At 35.4% G+C, this 14,829-nt stretch overlaps 1 protein-coding gene across 1 annotated transcript; it reads right to left on the bottom strand.

The window, feature by feature from the left end:
- Positions 1 to 4,859: 4,859 nt before the first annotated feature.
- Positions 4,860 to 6,805, bottom strand: LOC140146641 (histamine N-methyltransferase B-like). Its single transcript, XM_072168513.1, has 3 exons — positions 6,582 to 6,805; positions 5,719 to 6,051; positions 4,860 to 5,403 (listed from the first exon to the last, which is right to left on the bottom strand). The coding sequence occupies exons 2-3, from the start codon at positions 6,032 to 6,034 to the stop codon at positions 5,054 to 5,056; spliced, it is 666 nt and encodes a 221-aa protein (XP_072024614.1). The 5' UTR covers positions 6,035 to 6,051; positions 6,582 to 6,805; the 3' UTR covers positions 4,860 to 5,053.
- Between the last annotated feature and the right edge of the window lie 8,024 nt (positions 6,806 to 14,829).

Here is a 14,829-nt window from a genome sequence, read left to right on the forward strand (position 1 = left end):
TTGTATGTGCCCTATCTCATGTTACACTCAAACATTATGCATTTTATATACTGCTCAAGATTATTCTTTTTAAAGGTATACCAAATCCACATCTTGAACATCCAGTAACATATAAATTCATAAACAGTGGCGGCGCTACGGGTGGGGGAGGAAGGGGTAACATTTCCCCCTAAATATTTTTATTGGCCCCAATTTGCCACCCCCACACTTTTGAGGAAAAAACCAAAATAACCAAAATTTCCCCTTTTTGCGGCCATTTTGCGCAAAATCTGTCTATTCCCCCCCTGAAATTCACTTTGCCCCCCTGCCCAAAAAAAAGAAAAAAAAATTCCTGGTGCCGCCACTGTTCATAAATGTGGATTTAAAAGGTTTTCATGTGGTTGCGCTGACATATACTTAAGACCATCAGGTTGACCTTTAACAAAAGTATAAAATCAAAGATTGTTGTTGCATACCTTTTGTGAAAGTTACAAAAGCTTGCCAAACAAGTTTTAATACACTAGGTGCTTGTGAATTTTCAATAAGTGTATGATATAAAGACACGTAATTAATGTTGTGATACGAATTACATAAATTTTAGGAAGCGGAATTTAAGCTATAAAATTGTTCATAACTACACAGAGCCGGATTTACTATTTCACGGCTCGGAGCAAAATTTAGGGTCCCTCTCTATCCAGTATTTTCCAACGAAGTATTTTTGTAAATTGGTATTACCATTTCTATTTTCAACTTTTGTGACACAGTACCTGTTGTGGCCCCTGGCTTTTTGGGCACTGGGCCCGGGCGCTTAATTTCTTTTTGCAACAATTATTGACTACAATAGTACAAAAACAAGATGCGACACAGTAGCTGTCGTTCAAATATTCAAATTGAAAGTGCAATCTTGTACTTGTTGCACAGCCATAGTAATGGACGACGCTTGACAAGGTCTTATTCTAAGACTACGGTCGTAGGATTAATATATTGCAGCTGCTTCCCTTGTCCCTTGAAGCTAACTAGATATTGTAACATTAATAGAGGAAAGCCTTGTTATCATTGTAGTTCATTCTACTTTAGCTACTGTCAAGCTTTAAGGGACAGTTTTTGGGAACTCTCCTTTTTTGAGGTCATACGTCACTCTCACCCAAAATCGCCTATAGGCATTTTTTGGCCAATTGTAGCCTATAGCCACCCCAAATGGCCTAACGGTAATAAAAAAACCTACCCCAAATGGTGCAAACAGGGAAATTTGGTAAGTTGATACCAATTTACGAAAGTGTCTATAGTCTTATTTCAGACTTTAAATCAGCGTGTCGGAAATAAAGCCCACAAATAGATTATTTTAAAAGCAATTGGTGATTGCTATCCCAATGTTCTTTAAAGTCAGACACTCAAAAATATATAGATTGTATATAGATCAGCATTTGTCATTTTGTCTAATTTTGTGCATGGATATTGTTCTTCTTAATAGAGTTCTTTGGACAACATCTATTTTGTGTTCAAGTTTTGTTGTCAGTATCCATAATTCACCGTTGTATAGAAAATGAACCCCACATAAGCATGAACAATTCTCACCTTTGTTGTAATGGTTACTCTCGTTTGCTTTAGAGAAATTGTTTGAATTGATTACGTATAATTATGTTACTATCGCTAGACATTTTCTCCTTTATATCTTCGATAGCATCTAGTAATGTTCCTAAGTATTTACATTCTTTCCAGTCTGATGGACCATCTTTGTCGCAACAATGAACACGGAGCAATGGTTAGCTTCATGACATAGACATTCAACACAAAGGTTAAAATAACAATTAAGTAATAAACGGCAGCTATTTGGTTTTGCTACTGTCACATCGTCCAGCCGTTGAGAGGAAACTCAATTCTTTGTCAACAAAATAGAATCCGAGTATTTGACAGTTTAGTGTCATTAATGCTGTTGACCTGAAGTGCTATCAGATGTTGTTTACATTTTGTGTCAAATTCCGTGTTCAGCTAAACTGACGAGATACAAAACCAAATAAAGAGAAACATCGGAGAGTATTATGATTGTTGTATCTAAAGGTTATGAAAATCATTTATTTTATGGATTGATAGATTTTGTGTAACATATTTGGTTACATGTGATGCGATGCAACTGAATAGAGAACAGGAATAATCGAAAGTAATACTTAAAGGATATACTCAATCAAGACAAATTGATGAGGCTGACTAAATGTGAACGAATCATTATTTCCTTGCATTCATCTGTTCAGACAATAACTTGGCTTAGCATATTATTACTTTGGTGGGAGGTAGGTATATTTGAAGTAGTCTGCTTCCGATGTTAAAAAAAAACCGAGACAAAAAACCAAAAACCAAAAACATAAACCAAAAAAAAAAAAACACCAAAAACCAAAAACCAAAAACAAACAAACAAACAAAAAACGGTATCTACAAGAAAATCATATATTTCATTGTGATTTTAATGGCAGATACTTTGAACTCGTCTGTACCCAAGGTTAAACGCTGTATCTACTAGTAATACATTAAGCAGGTACCGTCTTTTTACTTTGAAATGTAGGAGAGTCCAATTGCAATAATAATTTCAAGCGAAATCAATCCGGAAATCTACTCTCAATTGTCATTCGTGGGCGATAATGGACTACCTTGCGACATCTTTTTCCAAACATTATCCACTATAATAATAAGATGCATTAGATCACTTGAAGTTCTTTCAAAGATTTTATATGGCAGCAAAAAAGTTAAGGGAAATGTAGTTTGATTTTCTTGGTCGAAGTAAGATTAATTTCTTCTTATGTGTCGAGATGGATATTAGACGAAATGGTATAAGACCAAATTGCAAATCCCCATTAAGGTCGAGGTATAACTTTGACTTACCTTTATATCATAAATGAGGATAAAAAGAAGACCAAAATAAGACGGCGATAACAGAAACAAGGAAATACAAAATGCTAAACAGATTGAAAGGTAAGCTTACCGTTTCCGAGTGAGACACGAACTTTGTTCGTGAAAGTGAAAGCAAAAATAGCACGGAAACCTACTTTCAAATGGATTTTTGTTATTATACAATACCTAAAGACTAAAATCGACAACACTTCGTAGCTCTTCTAGGGATTATGATTTCATAACGAAATACAATGTAGGATTGTATTGAAATTGAATCCATGTATTTTTTATTATTATTTTTTTTATCTTATCGCAAGTCGTTCAATAGGTTTTGCACCTGGTAAGTACTGTGAACTAGCACAATGTAGTCATAAGATACGCACTCCATTGTACTCATCGGTTATGCCATGAAAGTGTTCTCTTATATTAGCCTCTCTACTGTTTAGACGAGTTAATACATATGCGCTAGACAAAAAAGGAACACCAATGGTTTTACTTGCTAGTGACTTTAAACACCCTCCTGGACAACATAAATCCAAAAAGGGCAAAAAGGGCACATGGGAAAAATGTTTATGCAGGCCTCAATTTCAAAATCTGAAATAAATTTAACAGTTCTGTGGGCCTTGGAACGGATAATTTTGGCTATCTAACTTGACCTACTTCTAATGCCTACATTTTGCTATTTTTGTCCCTCTCTGCGTACAGTCTCTTTTACTTGTTTCCCCACATCAAGTTCGTGTACCTTGCTCTTTTTCTTACAAGGTGTAGCTCATAATTTTGCTCATTTCAACACCTCGGTTCCAATGCCTAATTAAATGTCTGAGTAAGCTTTTTATAACGAAAACCATGATAACCTCGAGTGACTAGTGTTCTGGGTGTGTGTTGGTACGTCCACATTAAAATTATTACATTAATACCTTAAATCTACTGATCTCAGGTAGTTTATCAAAATGTACATCTTCTGCAGGATCAGGTAGCTTATCACTCCCTCATTTTTTAACCTCATTTACTGCTGATATTGGGTAGTTATCAATGCCCTATATCTACTGATCACCAATCTATCAATCTACTGCAAATATCCAGTTGTTTTTCTATGGAAACTCTTATTAGATTAGTGTTTATGACATACATACATAGTACATCCACTTAATACATTTACGACTTTAGCTGAAACGCGTAAAATATATTTTTGAAGAAAGGTTTGATACCATCAATAATCCGCATACAACGCTTCAAGGCAGTGCAGCAAATATCTATATTTTTAATAATTGAATCCGGTAGAATACAAATGTAGCATGGTCTCAATACCCTACAAAACACTCAATGTTGCTATAAATAGTAATCAATAAATTACGAAAAAGACACGGATCTAACAAATCATCAATTTGAAGTTACACCGAATCCGTAGGAAATAAACACGGGACGTGTGAGATTTCCTGTTTTCAAGAACTCAACGGCCCGAGGGGCTAGTGTTATACCCATTCACCGCCTGGAGCATACTCCGTCAATAAGGAAAACAGCTTGTTTTCCAAATAATATTGAATTCTTCCATTTTCATCTACGTGAAAAATGTGTTCAAATGAGTACAAACATGTATAGTATTGGTTCAGTGGTTATTGATGATTTTTCAAAATGTTAATGACATAAAAATAACTGCACGCAAAACGTTTTAGATTAGTTAGCAGCGGAACGAGTTTGAAAGGGGGGGGGGTAGTCATGGTTATGTAAAAATCTAAATAATGGGCGCGAAGCGGCCATCGCGTCGAGCTTGCGCGACTCAGGGGGTGTCTGAAGTGAGAAACTTTTGCAAAATGAAGGCCCAATTGAAACCATTTGATGGACTCTTTTGGTACTATTATTGTGTACAATTTGAGTTTGAAAAAAGCCGAAAATTGGTGAAATGAAGGTATTAAAGCCATTCGTGGAAAAGTTCTCAATATTATAAACTGTATAAATTATTACTGCGATTTTGCTAAAAGAGTGCTTACAAATTGATATTTGTTTGGAGGTGAGTGGGAGCAGGTATGTTGTTTGTTTATTTGTTTCTATGCTTTCATGATTTTTCTTATTTACGTGCCTTTTGATATTTCAGGCCTCAATTATGAAAATGAGCAAATAAGTGAATCCGAGCCCTTCAATATGCGTCTGGACGCGAATTCGAGTCCGGATTCGAACGATAAACCACTAGAGCTTACTTAGTTATGATGACCGCGTCCCAGTCGTTGTTGAATAACACCTTCCCATCTCTATGTTCTGAACAGTCAGACCCACTGATGTACTCCAGTACTTCACGCTGTAATTCTTGACTGGCAGTGGTGTGAAAATTCAGAACGTTCGAGAGAAAGTCCACCTTGAGTTGCCCGTCCATATTTCCTTCTTCAAAAGAGTCGGTGATGTCTAACCAAGATTTCTGCTTGTAGATCGTGAATTGAATCCTTTGCTTGGATAATGCCTCACGAATGTGCTTGGAGTTGCTGGGAATGAAGAGTCGATCTCCGAAGAATTTAAAGCGATTCCATAGTCGAAAATTGCCGCTCTCATCTGAAACAGAAATAGTTTTATGAAAAAAAAAATGAGTAAATTTTGCAGATTTAATATCATCTCACCTGGACCGCACAGAATAAATAGGGGACATGTGTGTCATTGTATTGCTCTTATTAAAATGAGATACAATGTTGACTATATATTTTTAATAAAACACGGTCTGGGACACCCTGTACATAATGCAGATCAGTCTTAGTGATGACACCTGGACTTTTTTTTTTGTGGGATCAGAGTGGCCGAAAAGTTGCCTTAAATTGGGAAAGATTTGTCCGAAAGGAGAGATTCTTTAGTACTTTACCTAACCATTCTTACCAGAAATAGTAATAATCAGCATCATTCCTCCGTCCTCCAGTTGCTCATACAACCACTTCACAGTGTCCTCCATGTCCGCATCGACAAAATACAGAGAATGTATTGCGCTGATGAAATGATATTTCGTTGTATCGCCACTTTCAACTTTCGCCCTACGGAATTCTTCTAAACCCTGTTTTCGCCAGTATGTGGTGACGCCACTAAGATTTTCGGCCATTTTATTGACTAGTTCTTGGTAGAGTTTGATTTGTCCTGCTGCAGGCTCGACGGCGATGTTTGAGATTAGCGGGTAACGGTTGCGAAGTTTACACATCATTTGGATGTCCACTTCACCTGTGGTATAACGTAAAAGGTATATAACTATTATTTCAAGACTTTTTACTAAAGTCCGTTATCATAATAGGATCTTAGTTAAACTGTTGCATTGCTATCTACTGAAGGTAGCTCATATGAAATCGTACTGATGTTACTGAATACGCATAGCTAATATCGGGTGGTACTTAAACTTTGTAATACCAATTAAGGGGATACTACACCCCTGCCCAATTTTGTGCCCATTTTTGTATTTTTCTCAAAAATTATAGTGCATTGGTGACAAGTAAGATATGTATGAGATAGTGGCAAGGACTACAACTACTGCACTGTAGTACCCCTTAAGATGCGTTATATTTACTGAAAACAATAATTCTACTAAACTTCCTGCATTTATTTTCTAGAGGAAATGTCCGCAATAAAGCACATTATTGGTGTAGTGTAATAATGTCTCGACATGAGATTCTTAAATAAAAAAATTGCATGCTTAATAAGTTCAAAAGCCCCCTGTTACTGTATTCATTTTTATGTGCAACCATTTCCACTCATACCTGAGCCAACTCCAACACCAAGTGCTCGAAACGCCTCTCCTTTTGCGACATATACGTGCAGTTTCTCCACCACTGCTTTACTGAACACTTTATCTCTCAATTAGCCCAAACTTGAAATTTTGACGACGCCTTAGCGAAAACATCGAATGCTTTGAAGTAATGATCTGGGTCATGGTAGATACTTATGAGGTCACCTTTGCCTTGTACACTCATCGATGACATTGTTGCATAGTAACTGAAAGGAAAATTTGATATACATCTTTCTTAGAATAAAATGTGAAAAGATTAAAGAAAAATTCCTGACAAAATAATGCTATTTTTATATCAAAGGGTCTAAAATCACTTTGTCCACAAGTAATTCAACCATTAGTATTGCGCTTGACATACATGAAATTTTGTAAACACCGTCGGCTTGACATTTAAAATGATAAATGTTTATTCCATGATTTCAAGTACATTATACTGCCAATGATAAAAAATTGTACATTAACATAACGATCACAGTCTATTTTGAATAATATTTTGACCAAATACTCTTAAAAAGCTGTTCTTTAAAAGTATGCAACAACAGTTTCGTGGTATATGAACAAACTGTTGAATTAGGATACGAGGGCGGTCAATAACTTCTAAGAACAAGGTACTTCATTTTACACAGATATTCAGACCTCACTGAACATGAAAATAATAAAAGCGTTCACTTTTCCTAGTAAAGCAATTATGAAATTGGAATGGCTTGGAAATTTTGGAGGGCATCTTTCCAAAAAGTATCAAAATCCTTTAAGTCGTCTGTTGGTGTGCCGTATACTTGCGAATGCAGCAATAATACGGTTGCGAAGATGTTGGAGGCTAGCTGGTGATCCTCGCTCATGGTGTCTTTTTCGCCAGCCCATACGCGGGGCTGGTATCTATTTCTGAGATTGGGTTTGTATGCTCAAGAGATTAACTTTATTGGTATTGGTAAGAATTATTTTATTTTACTTTTTGAGGGGAATGTTTTAAAATTATTGTTATTCGATTTGTAAGGAAAAGTAAGTATGTTTTGCCGTTTCAACGAACGAAAACGAGTGAGTATTACCAAAGTTATGTTTGAACTAATTATGATTTTAAAAGTTCTAGGTATAGGCCTAAATGTAACAATATGTGACGTGTCATGTCAAAAGGAGACACTTTTGGGCAGGTTATCAATTTTGAGGTTTTAACATATCTTAAATATACAGATATTTTGCTCCACAACGCCGTTTTCCCCAATGAAATCGGACATTCCTAAGCAAAGATATTGAGTTCTTAAGTTATGGTATTATAAAATTGGATATTGAGATATCGGCCTTTAAAAATATTATTGACAATGTTGAGAGTAAGAATTACCTTGAAAATTGTCTCACAAAATACAAGATGCCAGTTATATTCCGGTCTGAAACTATCAGACAACATTTTAAACATTAATAACATCACAAATTCGCAACAAACCCAAATTGTGAAAAAAATCACCCCGGGCAGATTTTTGGCTATTTCTCCATTTACGATCCTGCCCAAAAGTGTCTCCTTTTGACATGACACGTCACATATTAGTTAATATACAGCATCATATGGTCAGCAGAAGAAAATTACATCACCTATGATGTCATATCAGTGTCCTTGACCGGGGCTCCTTACTCCTTGACCACTGAACAGCGTGATATCATGTTGATAACAGATCTATAGAATCAAAATCTTCATCATATCACAGATTCTCAACAATCTGTGATCATATGGACCATATTGATGTGAAAGTATGTGTGTCGTTTTATGGATAAAAATGACTCAAAATGTTATTGATGAGATGGTTGCTATCATAAACATGATAGCAACGGCAAAAATCCGATGCAAAATAAAGTTTTTTAGGGCCTAGCTATAACATGGGTATACTTTATGCATGTAGGCCTATAGTATTGAACAATGTACCCCATTTGACATGAACTTATAGATAAATAAATTGTCTTACTTTATTAATTTAATAACTTCTTTATTATAAATAAAATGACACATAACTTTTGTGAAGTCACTTTCTATCTTTTTTATTTGATTCGTAAAATTACATTCAACAAAATGTGGCTGGACGCGGCGAATGAGCCGTAAACTCGGCAAACTTCATTTTGAGCTACAGGTGAAAATATATGCAAATCTCGTATTTTGGCGAAGTTGAGATTTTTGTAGATTTGAAATGTTTAAGCTTTCTTCTAAACACATACAAGGTTTTATTTTAAAGAAATAAGTGGAAATATGAAATAATCTACATTTTCTGAGGCCCATCTGATGAATGGTCATGTTGCTTCCCTAACTTTGAACGCGTTTTTTTTCGGTTTCGCGTTTTGATTCATGACAACCTATAACAAGCCATAACTTCGCTTCTGATTGTCACATGAAGTTCATTGAGGTGTCATTTTAATTCCTGAAACATGCTCTTTGCAAATATGTAAAAAGTAAAAATGACCATAGGGGACTTTACGGCTTATTCGAGGTGTCCAGGCACAAATGATTGAAGAGAAAACACACAAGGCACTAGGCAGACTGTTATAGAATGGAGTAGGTAAGATGCCATGTCCATAGCTTCGCAGGAGTTTCCGACTAGCAATCAACATAATCAGCACATTCAGAAAAACACAGTTTAAGAGTGAAGATTGTAGTGAGTAATCAGTCCTTTATAAATGTGCTGGCCACTATCTATTATAATATAGTAGGCTTAAACTATACATAGCGAATTAATATCAAGTTATTTTAAAATAAAATGTACATAAGTTAACTTAAACCGGCAGTGTATTTGTGACGTGGTATATCGAAAGCAGTGAACTCGGACATTCCTAAGCGAAGATATTGAGTTCGTAAGTTCTGGTATTACAAAATTGGAAATTGAGATACCGTGGGTAAAAAGCTGAAAAGACAAAAACAAAAAAAAAAAAAAAAAAAAAAAAAAAAAAAAAAAAAAAAAAAAACCAAAAAAAAAAAAAAAAAAACCAAAAAAAAAAAAAAACCAGACCAGAACAATTTGATGTAATGTATTTAAGAGTTGACATGAGATTAGGAATTAATGTTTTCTGCTGTTTCAGTGTATATGTTCTCATCGTTGATGGTTTGGTGGACTGTCATGTAACATGGATGTAAGCGTGATCCTAAAAATGTCTTTCACATTGACCAAAACTAATTACAAGACCTCTTCTACATTGAGGGCGCAATGAGGGTTTTATTTATATTGGGAGATACCCTGTACTATAATATTTTTAAAAAATCCATGCTGTATTCCCAAACACAGTACTATATCATAAATGATAAGAATTTAAAAAAAATCCATGAATATACATCATTATATAAAATCCATGCTAGATTTCCGAACACAGCACTATAAAATAAAACATAAGAGTTTAAAACTTAAGCTGTATTTCCAAACACAGCACTTAAATAGAAAACATTAAGTTTTATATTATAGTGCTGTGTTTGGAAATTGCAGCATGGATTTTATAACTCCTAAAGCCATAATGTAAGATCTTATAATATGAAATTGGTTCATTTTGTTTCAAACCTGAATCAGCCAAATTTGTTGTGTTTGTAGGTCAACAGAGCAAAGCTCGACATAATGTCATAATTCAAAAATTTATGACATTATGTCCTCCTATAGAACTGCGTGTTAAACGGCCAAAATAACCATACAGGGTTTATTTCACTTTACCTTGTCATTTCAGCTCAAAATGGACAGAACCCCTTCCAGATAATTCTTACTAGCATTATTTCAGTATTTTGAGTACAATAACAAATTTAAGATTTGAAGGAAATCGTACATTAAGGCTTTAAAACATGGTTTCTCGAAACAGGAGTTCGTCGCCGAAACTACAATTTTTGTCTCTAATAATTAATACAAAATCAATTGAACTCAATTAATATATTTAAAATGTAACTTGAAATTAAACAAATACTTTTTCTTCAAATAAATTCTTAATTAAAAAACAGCTTTTATCTATTCACCTTTTAAAAGCAGACCTGAAGCAGTTGATCATTTTCATATTGACAGTATGGTATGATGCATCTAAAAGTATAGAAGGTATGTGAGCTGAGCATATTCCTAAAAAAGATACAGAATTAAGGGAGGGGTAATGGGCAGGAACCTGGTTTGGATTCCAGAGGGAGTGTGCCTGCAAGAGACACAGCCATCAGAAAAGGAATAGCTCAGATCGCGCGCCAAATAAGTTAGCAGTTCAGAAATTGATATTTTTTCCAGCATGGAAAAAAAAAATTAGGAAGAGCGGTGAATTGAATCCGGGACCTCGCGGTTCTGAAACTCAATGCATTACCACTAAGCCAACTAGCTATTTGCTGTGAGAAGTTTGATAGTAGTCCTTGATATTGCTGAATATAATAAATCAATAGGGCCTACTGATATTTATCTAATTAACGATGTTATTCAAATGTCAGTAAATAAACAAATAAATAATTAGACATAGGACCCGTAAATAAATACATAATGCAGAATGCAGTTAGTATTTTAGTTACTAAATTCCAAACATCATGATGCAGTCATGTCTACAGTAGAATTCATCTCGACCTTTGCAGGACTTAAACCCCATTAAAAGCTATTAAACCAAGATAACACTCATTGAAACAGCTCAACTGATTAAATCGGATCTTCTCTGGTTGTGCACATGTGTCTGTATTACATGTGCGATATCGCAATAAAGCTGGTATTATAGCTTCAGTTGGGTAACCGATTATAAAGGAAACGAAAGGAAACAATGGTAGTGGACCTTTGTTCACGAAATGAGACAATGGCCTGCTTTTTGTTAACCAGCATTCTGGAAAATGAGCAACATAATGATTGGTGACTGAACACGGGTTGGAAATAAGTTCTTCATATTTTTGGTGTTAGCTGTCGTGTACAGGGTCTGCCTAAAACACAAAAGTGCGACCCTCTCCAAACACCTAAATTAGCTAAAAATTTAGGACATGTTACAAAACTATATTTTCTAGAATTTCATAGAATAGTTTAAATGTAGCTTGTACCGTTTTTTGTGGCATCCTTCAGAACGGAGCGGTCCGTTACCAATATAGCTCAATTTTTTCTGTCAAATCTCCATTAAATTAACACGGGGAGTTGGCTAACTATGAGCTAGCTATGCTTTGCCCTCACTCATATTCTACGAAAGTGCGACCCCTTCTGAACATCTAACCTAGCTATAATTTTAGGTCATGTTAGAGAAATATATTTGCTAGAAGTTTGGAGAATAATTTAAATATTGGCCGTTATTTTTCACACAGTGATGTTAACTAGGCAAATGCAATATACTTCTAACATAGACTATTTGTAAAGGTCGCGCGTCAATGGTGAGAGCACTGTGTATTGTGTATAGGAAAACGGACAGTAAATGCAGTATGTTCTATTATTTATTATTTTCTGCTATACACGCAGAGGAGCTGTGCATTTAATATCCGCGCCTAATCAATAATGGGTATTTCACTACAGTCAAACTGGTGTGTGCCCTGACGGATTATCAATTGACCAGCTGCTAAATCAATAAGTCTTTTATCTGTATGCTTTATAACCACGATAACAGATTAAGAGTCTGTAACAAGGTCGGTCATTGGCGGCTTGCTAATCGGTTCTGGCATTATACAAAGAGCAGCACCAACCACAGCTAGTCCATACAGGACCAACGCAATATTTAGCACAATAATCAACGCCGTCAGGCGTTGGTCCTTACAGATTCGATCTCTACCCCCAGCAGCGCACTCGAATTACCATATAAAGCAGTGACCTGAACCAACCCAGTTGATGACAACGTAATGACTCCACATATGGTTGGTAACCCCGCCCCATCATTTAACCGCATCTGTTATGTAACTGGGACGAATACGCTAATCATCTCAATCGATTGATTTTGAGATTGTTTGGATCAAAACACTTCACACTTTTGAAGTCGCTGAGTTTCGATAGAGGCCTAAATCGTGATATCATGTTGAATTATTTTGTAAAAGCAGTGTTATATTAGCCGGGTATATTAGTCTGGTTTTATTTTGGAAATGTCTTATTTAAGCATCAAGTCATGAAGTGGCAAGTTCGCGTAAAAGCTGGCAACCAAATTGTTTTGTTTAATTCGGGTATGCTGAATTCAAAACCTTTGACCTTTGTCTACCAAGCTATTTTGGAACTCCGTGACCCTCAATAAAGACCCTCAAACACCCTACATGCGCTGATGACGCGCATTGCTCATGTCATAGTCATATAAAAAACAAAAATTAAACATGCTCCAAATTCACTAAAACATGTCAAATTATTTGTCTGGGTCTAGCCTAAGGATCACAAACAAATGTAAAATATTTGCACGTAGAACATATAGTTACCAAGTTATGACGCTCGACAAGTCCAAGGTCAATTTGCATGCTAAGGGTGAAAAATTAAAGTTGCTCTGAAATTTGAACTACGTTCTAGTACACTTGTACACTGCAGGCTTGTTGGAAATTGCAACACATTGTCTACGGAACAGTGTAATACACATAATAATGCATAATTCGCAAACGCAAAATCGGAATCAACTGAAATTCTGGGAATAACCTTTTTTCGTAGATATCTATTGAAAAATGTCATAAAAAGAGGATGCTAGGATCGCAAAATACTCCTTTAAAGATCGTTGGATTTGTGTGAAACTTGTCCAAACGTTTTACACGCTCATTTCAAGGTCACTTATGTAATTTAACCCTAAAAGGTATAAATCAACAAAGGGAGTAACCCATCAAACACATTTTTTGAAAAGTTCAAATATTCTAACATAATGTTATTTAAGTGTTGACAAAATTTTATAAGAACATTTTGACAACATTTTAAAAATGTTGTTAGAGTTTGTTTTCATATAGTACATTTTAAAAATATTTTAATGACTCGACATTTAATATTTTAAAAACATTTTTACTAAAACCAAACCCCAAAATATAACCAATTTGAAACGTTTTAAAACGCTTTATGTTTGCTGGGATGCGACCATTTTCTCATGTTAAGCTATTCAAAATAGCACCTTTAACATTTTAAGGTCAATCATACACGTACCGACCGAGGCAGGGGACAATTACCCCCACCCCTCCAATCTGGCACGGTGGCTCAGTACGCCACTGCAGACAGAAATGATATAATTTACTATGGAGTAAATCTGATCAAGACAATACATACAAACACATTTTAAGTGGAACAGTTATTGGTAATCTAGGGCAAATACAAAAAATCAAGAGTTACATCAATCTATACGATGAACATACCAATGATTCTTCAAGTTTGTGCTACAAGTTCTTTGAAATCAAACCCCTAGAAGTGCCTTCCAAACTTCCACAATAAGTTTTGTCGCTGTATGGATCCTTAATAGGCTTGATTATCGCCGGTATTCCTTGCAACTGTATCCTAAACATGCAGAGCAGGTCTAATGTCTCTTCAACAATATCTATGGCTAGTCTGATCAGCTCGTAATTTGCGGGCCTTATAACATCGCGGATTAATATCAATATATTTTATGTGGAGAACTTTCTGTAACTGTTCGGATAGCAACGTTTACATAGTATTTTGGTGGGACATTCGCATTGCATTCAGAATACATAGGATGTCCTGCTGATATAAAATAATAATGATTTTTGAAATTCGCGATATAATACACATTTTTATGCAGTCTTCTTTTTGATGATTATCTTGTTCATTTACAATGTTCGTGACGGCTGATCCTGGTGTTTACTTGTCCTGTGAAAATCAGCGAAGTCCATTGTACACTTGCATATATATCCTTGCGTATAAAATCCTCACACGAAAATGGTGCTGCTTTCTCCCAAATACTAAACTCCTTGGGTTGTTCTCCAAACACATTTATAACTCCTTGCGCAGTTCTCCAAATACTAAACTCCTTGCTTCGTTCTCCAATACTAAACTCCTTGCGCAGTTCTCCAAATCTCTTTACTCTTTGCGCCGTTATCCTAACACTTAAGGAGAGCAATTTCCCATCACTGAATCTAAATCAACAATGACCTCATTTACCCATAGATGACATTTGATCTTACAAATACTGAACTGTAACTAGGTGTATGCACACTGATCATATAGTCTGCCAAGGTCGGTGTGCTAGTGATGAGAACCAGCAAAACCTTTTAGATTCAGAAATACGTTTTTCCTTTTTTTAAGGTGTTCTTAACATCTCATAATAATTCAAATCAAAGGTCAAAACTCAACTTTTCCTAAACATGTTATTATGGCATT

Source organism: Amphiura filiformis, chromosome 2 (genome assembly GCF_039555335.1).
Source record: "Amphiura filiformis chromosome 2, Afil_fr2py, whole genome shotgun sequence".
Lineage (NCBI taxonomy): Eukaryota > Metazoa > Echinodermata > Ophiuroidea > Amphilepidida > Amphiuridae > Amphiura > Amphiura filiformis.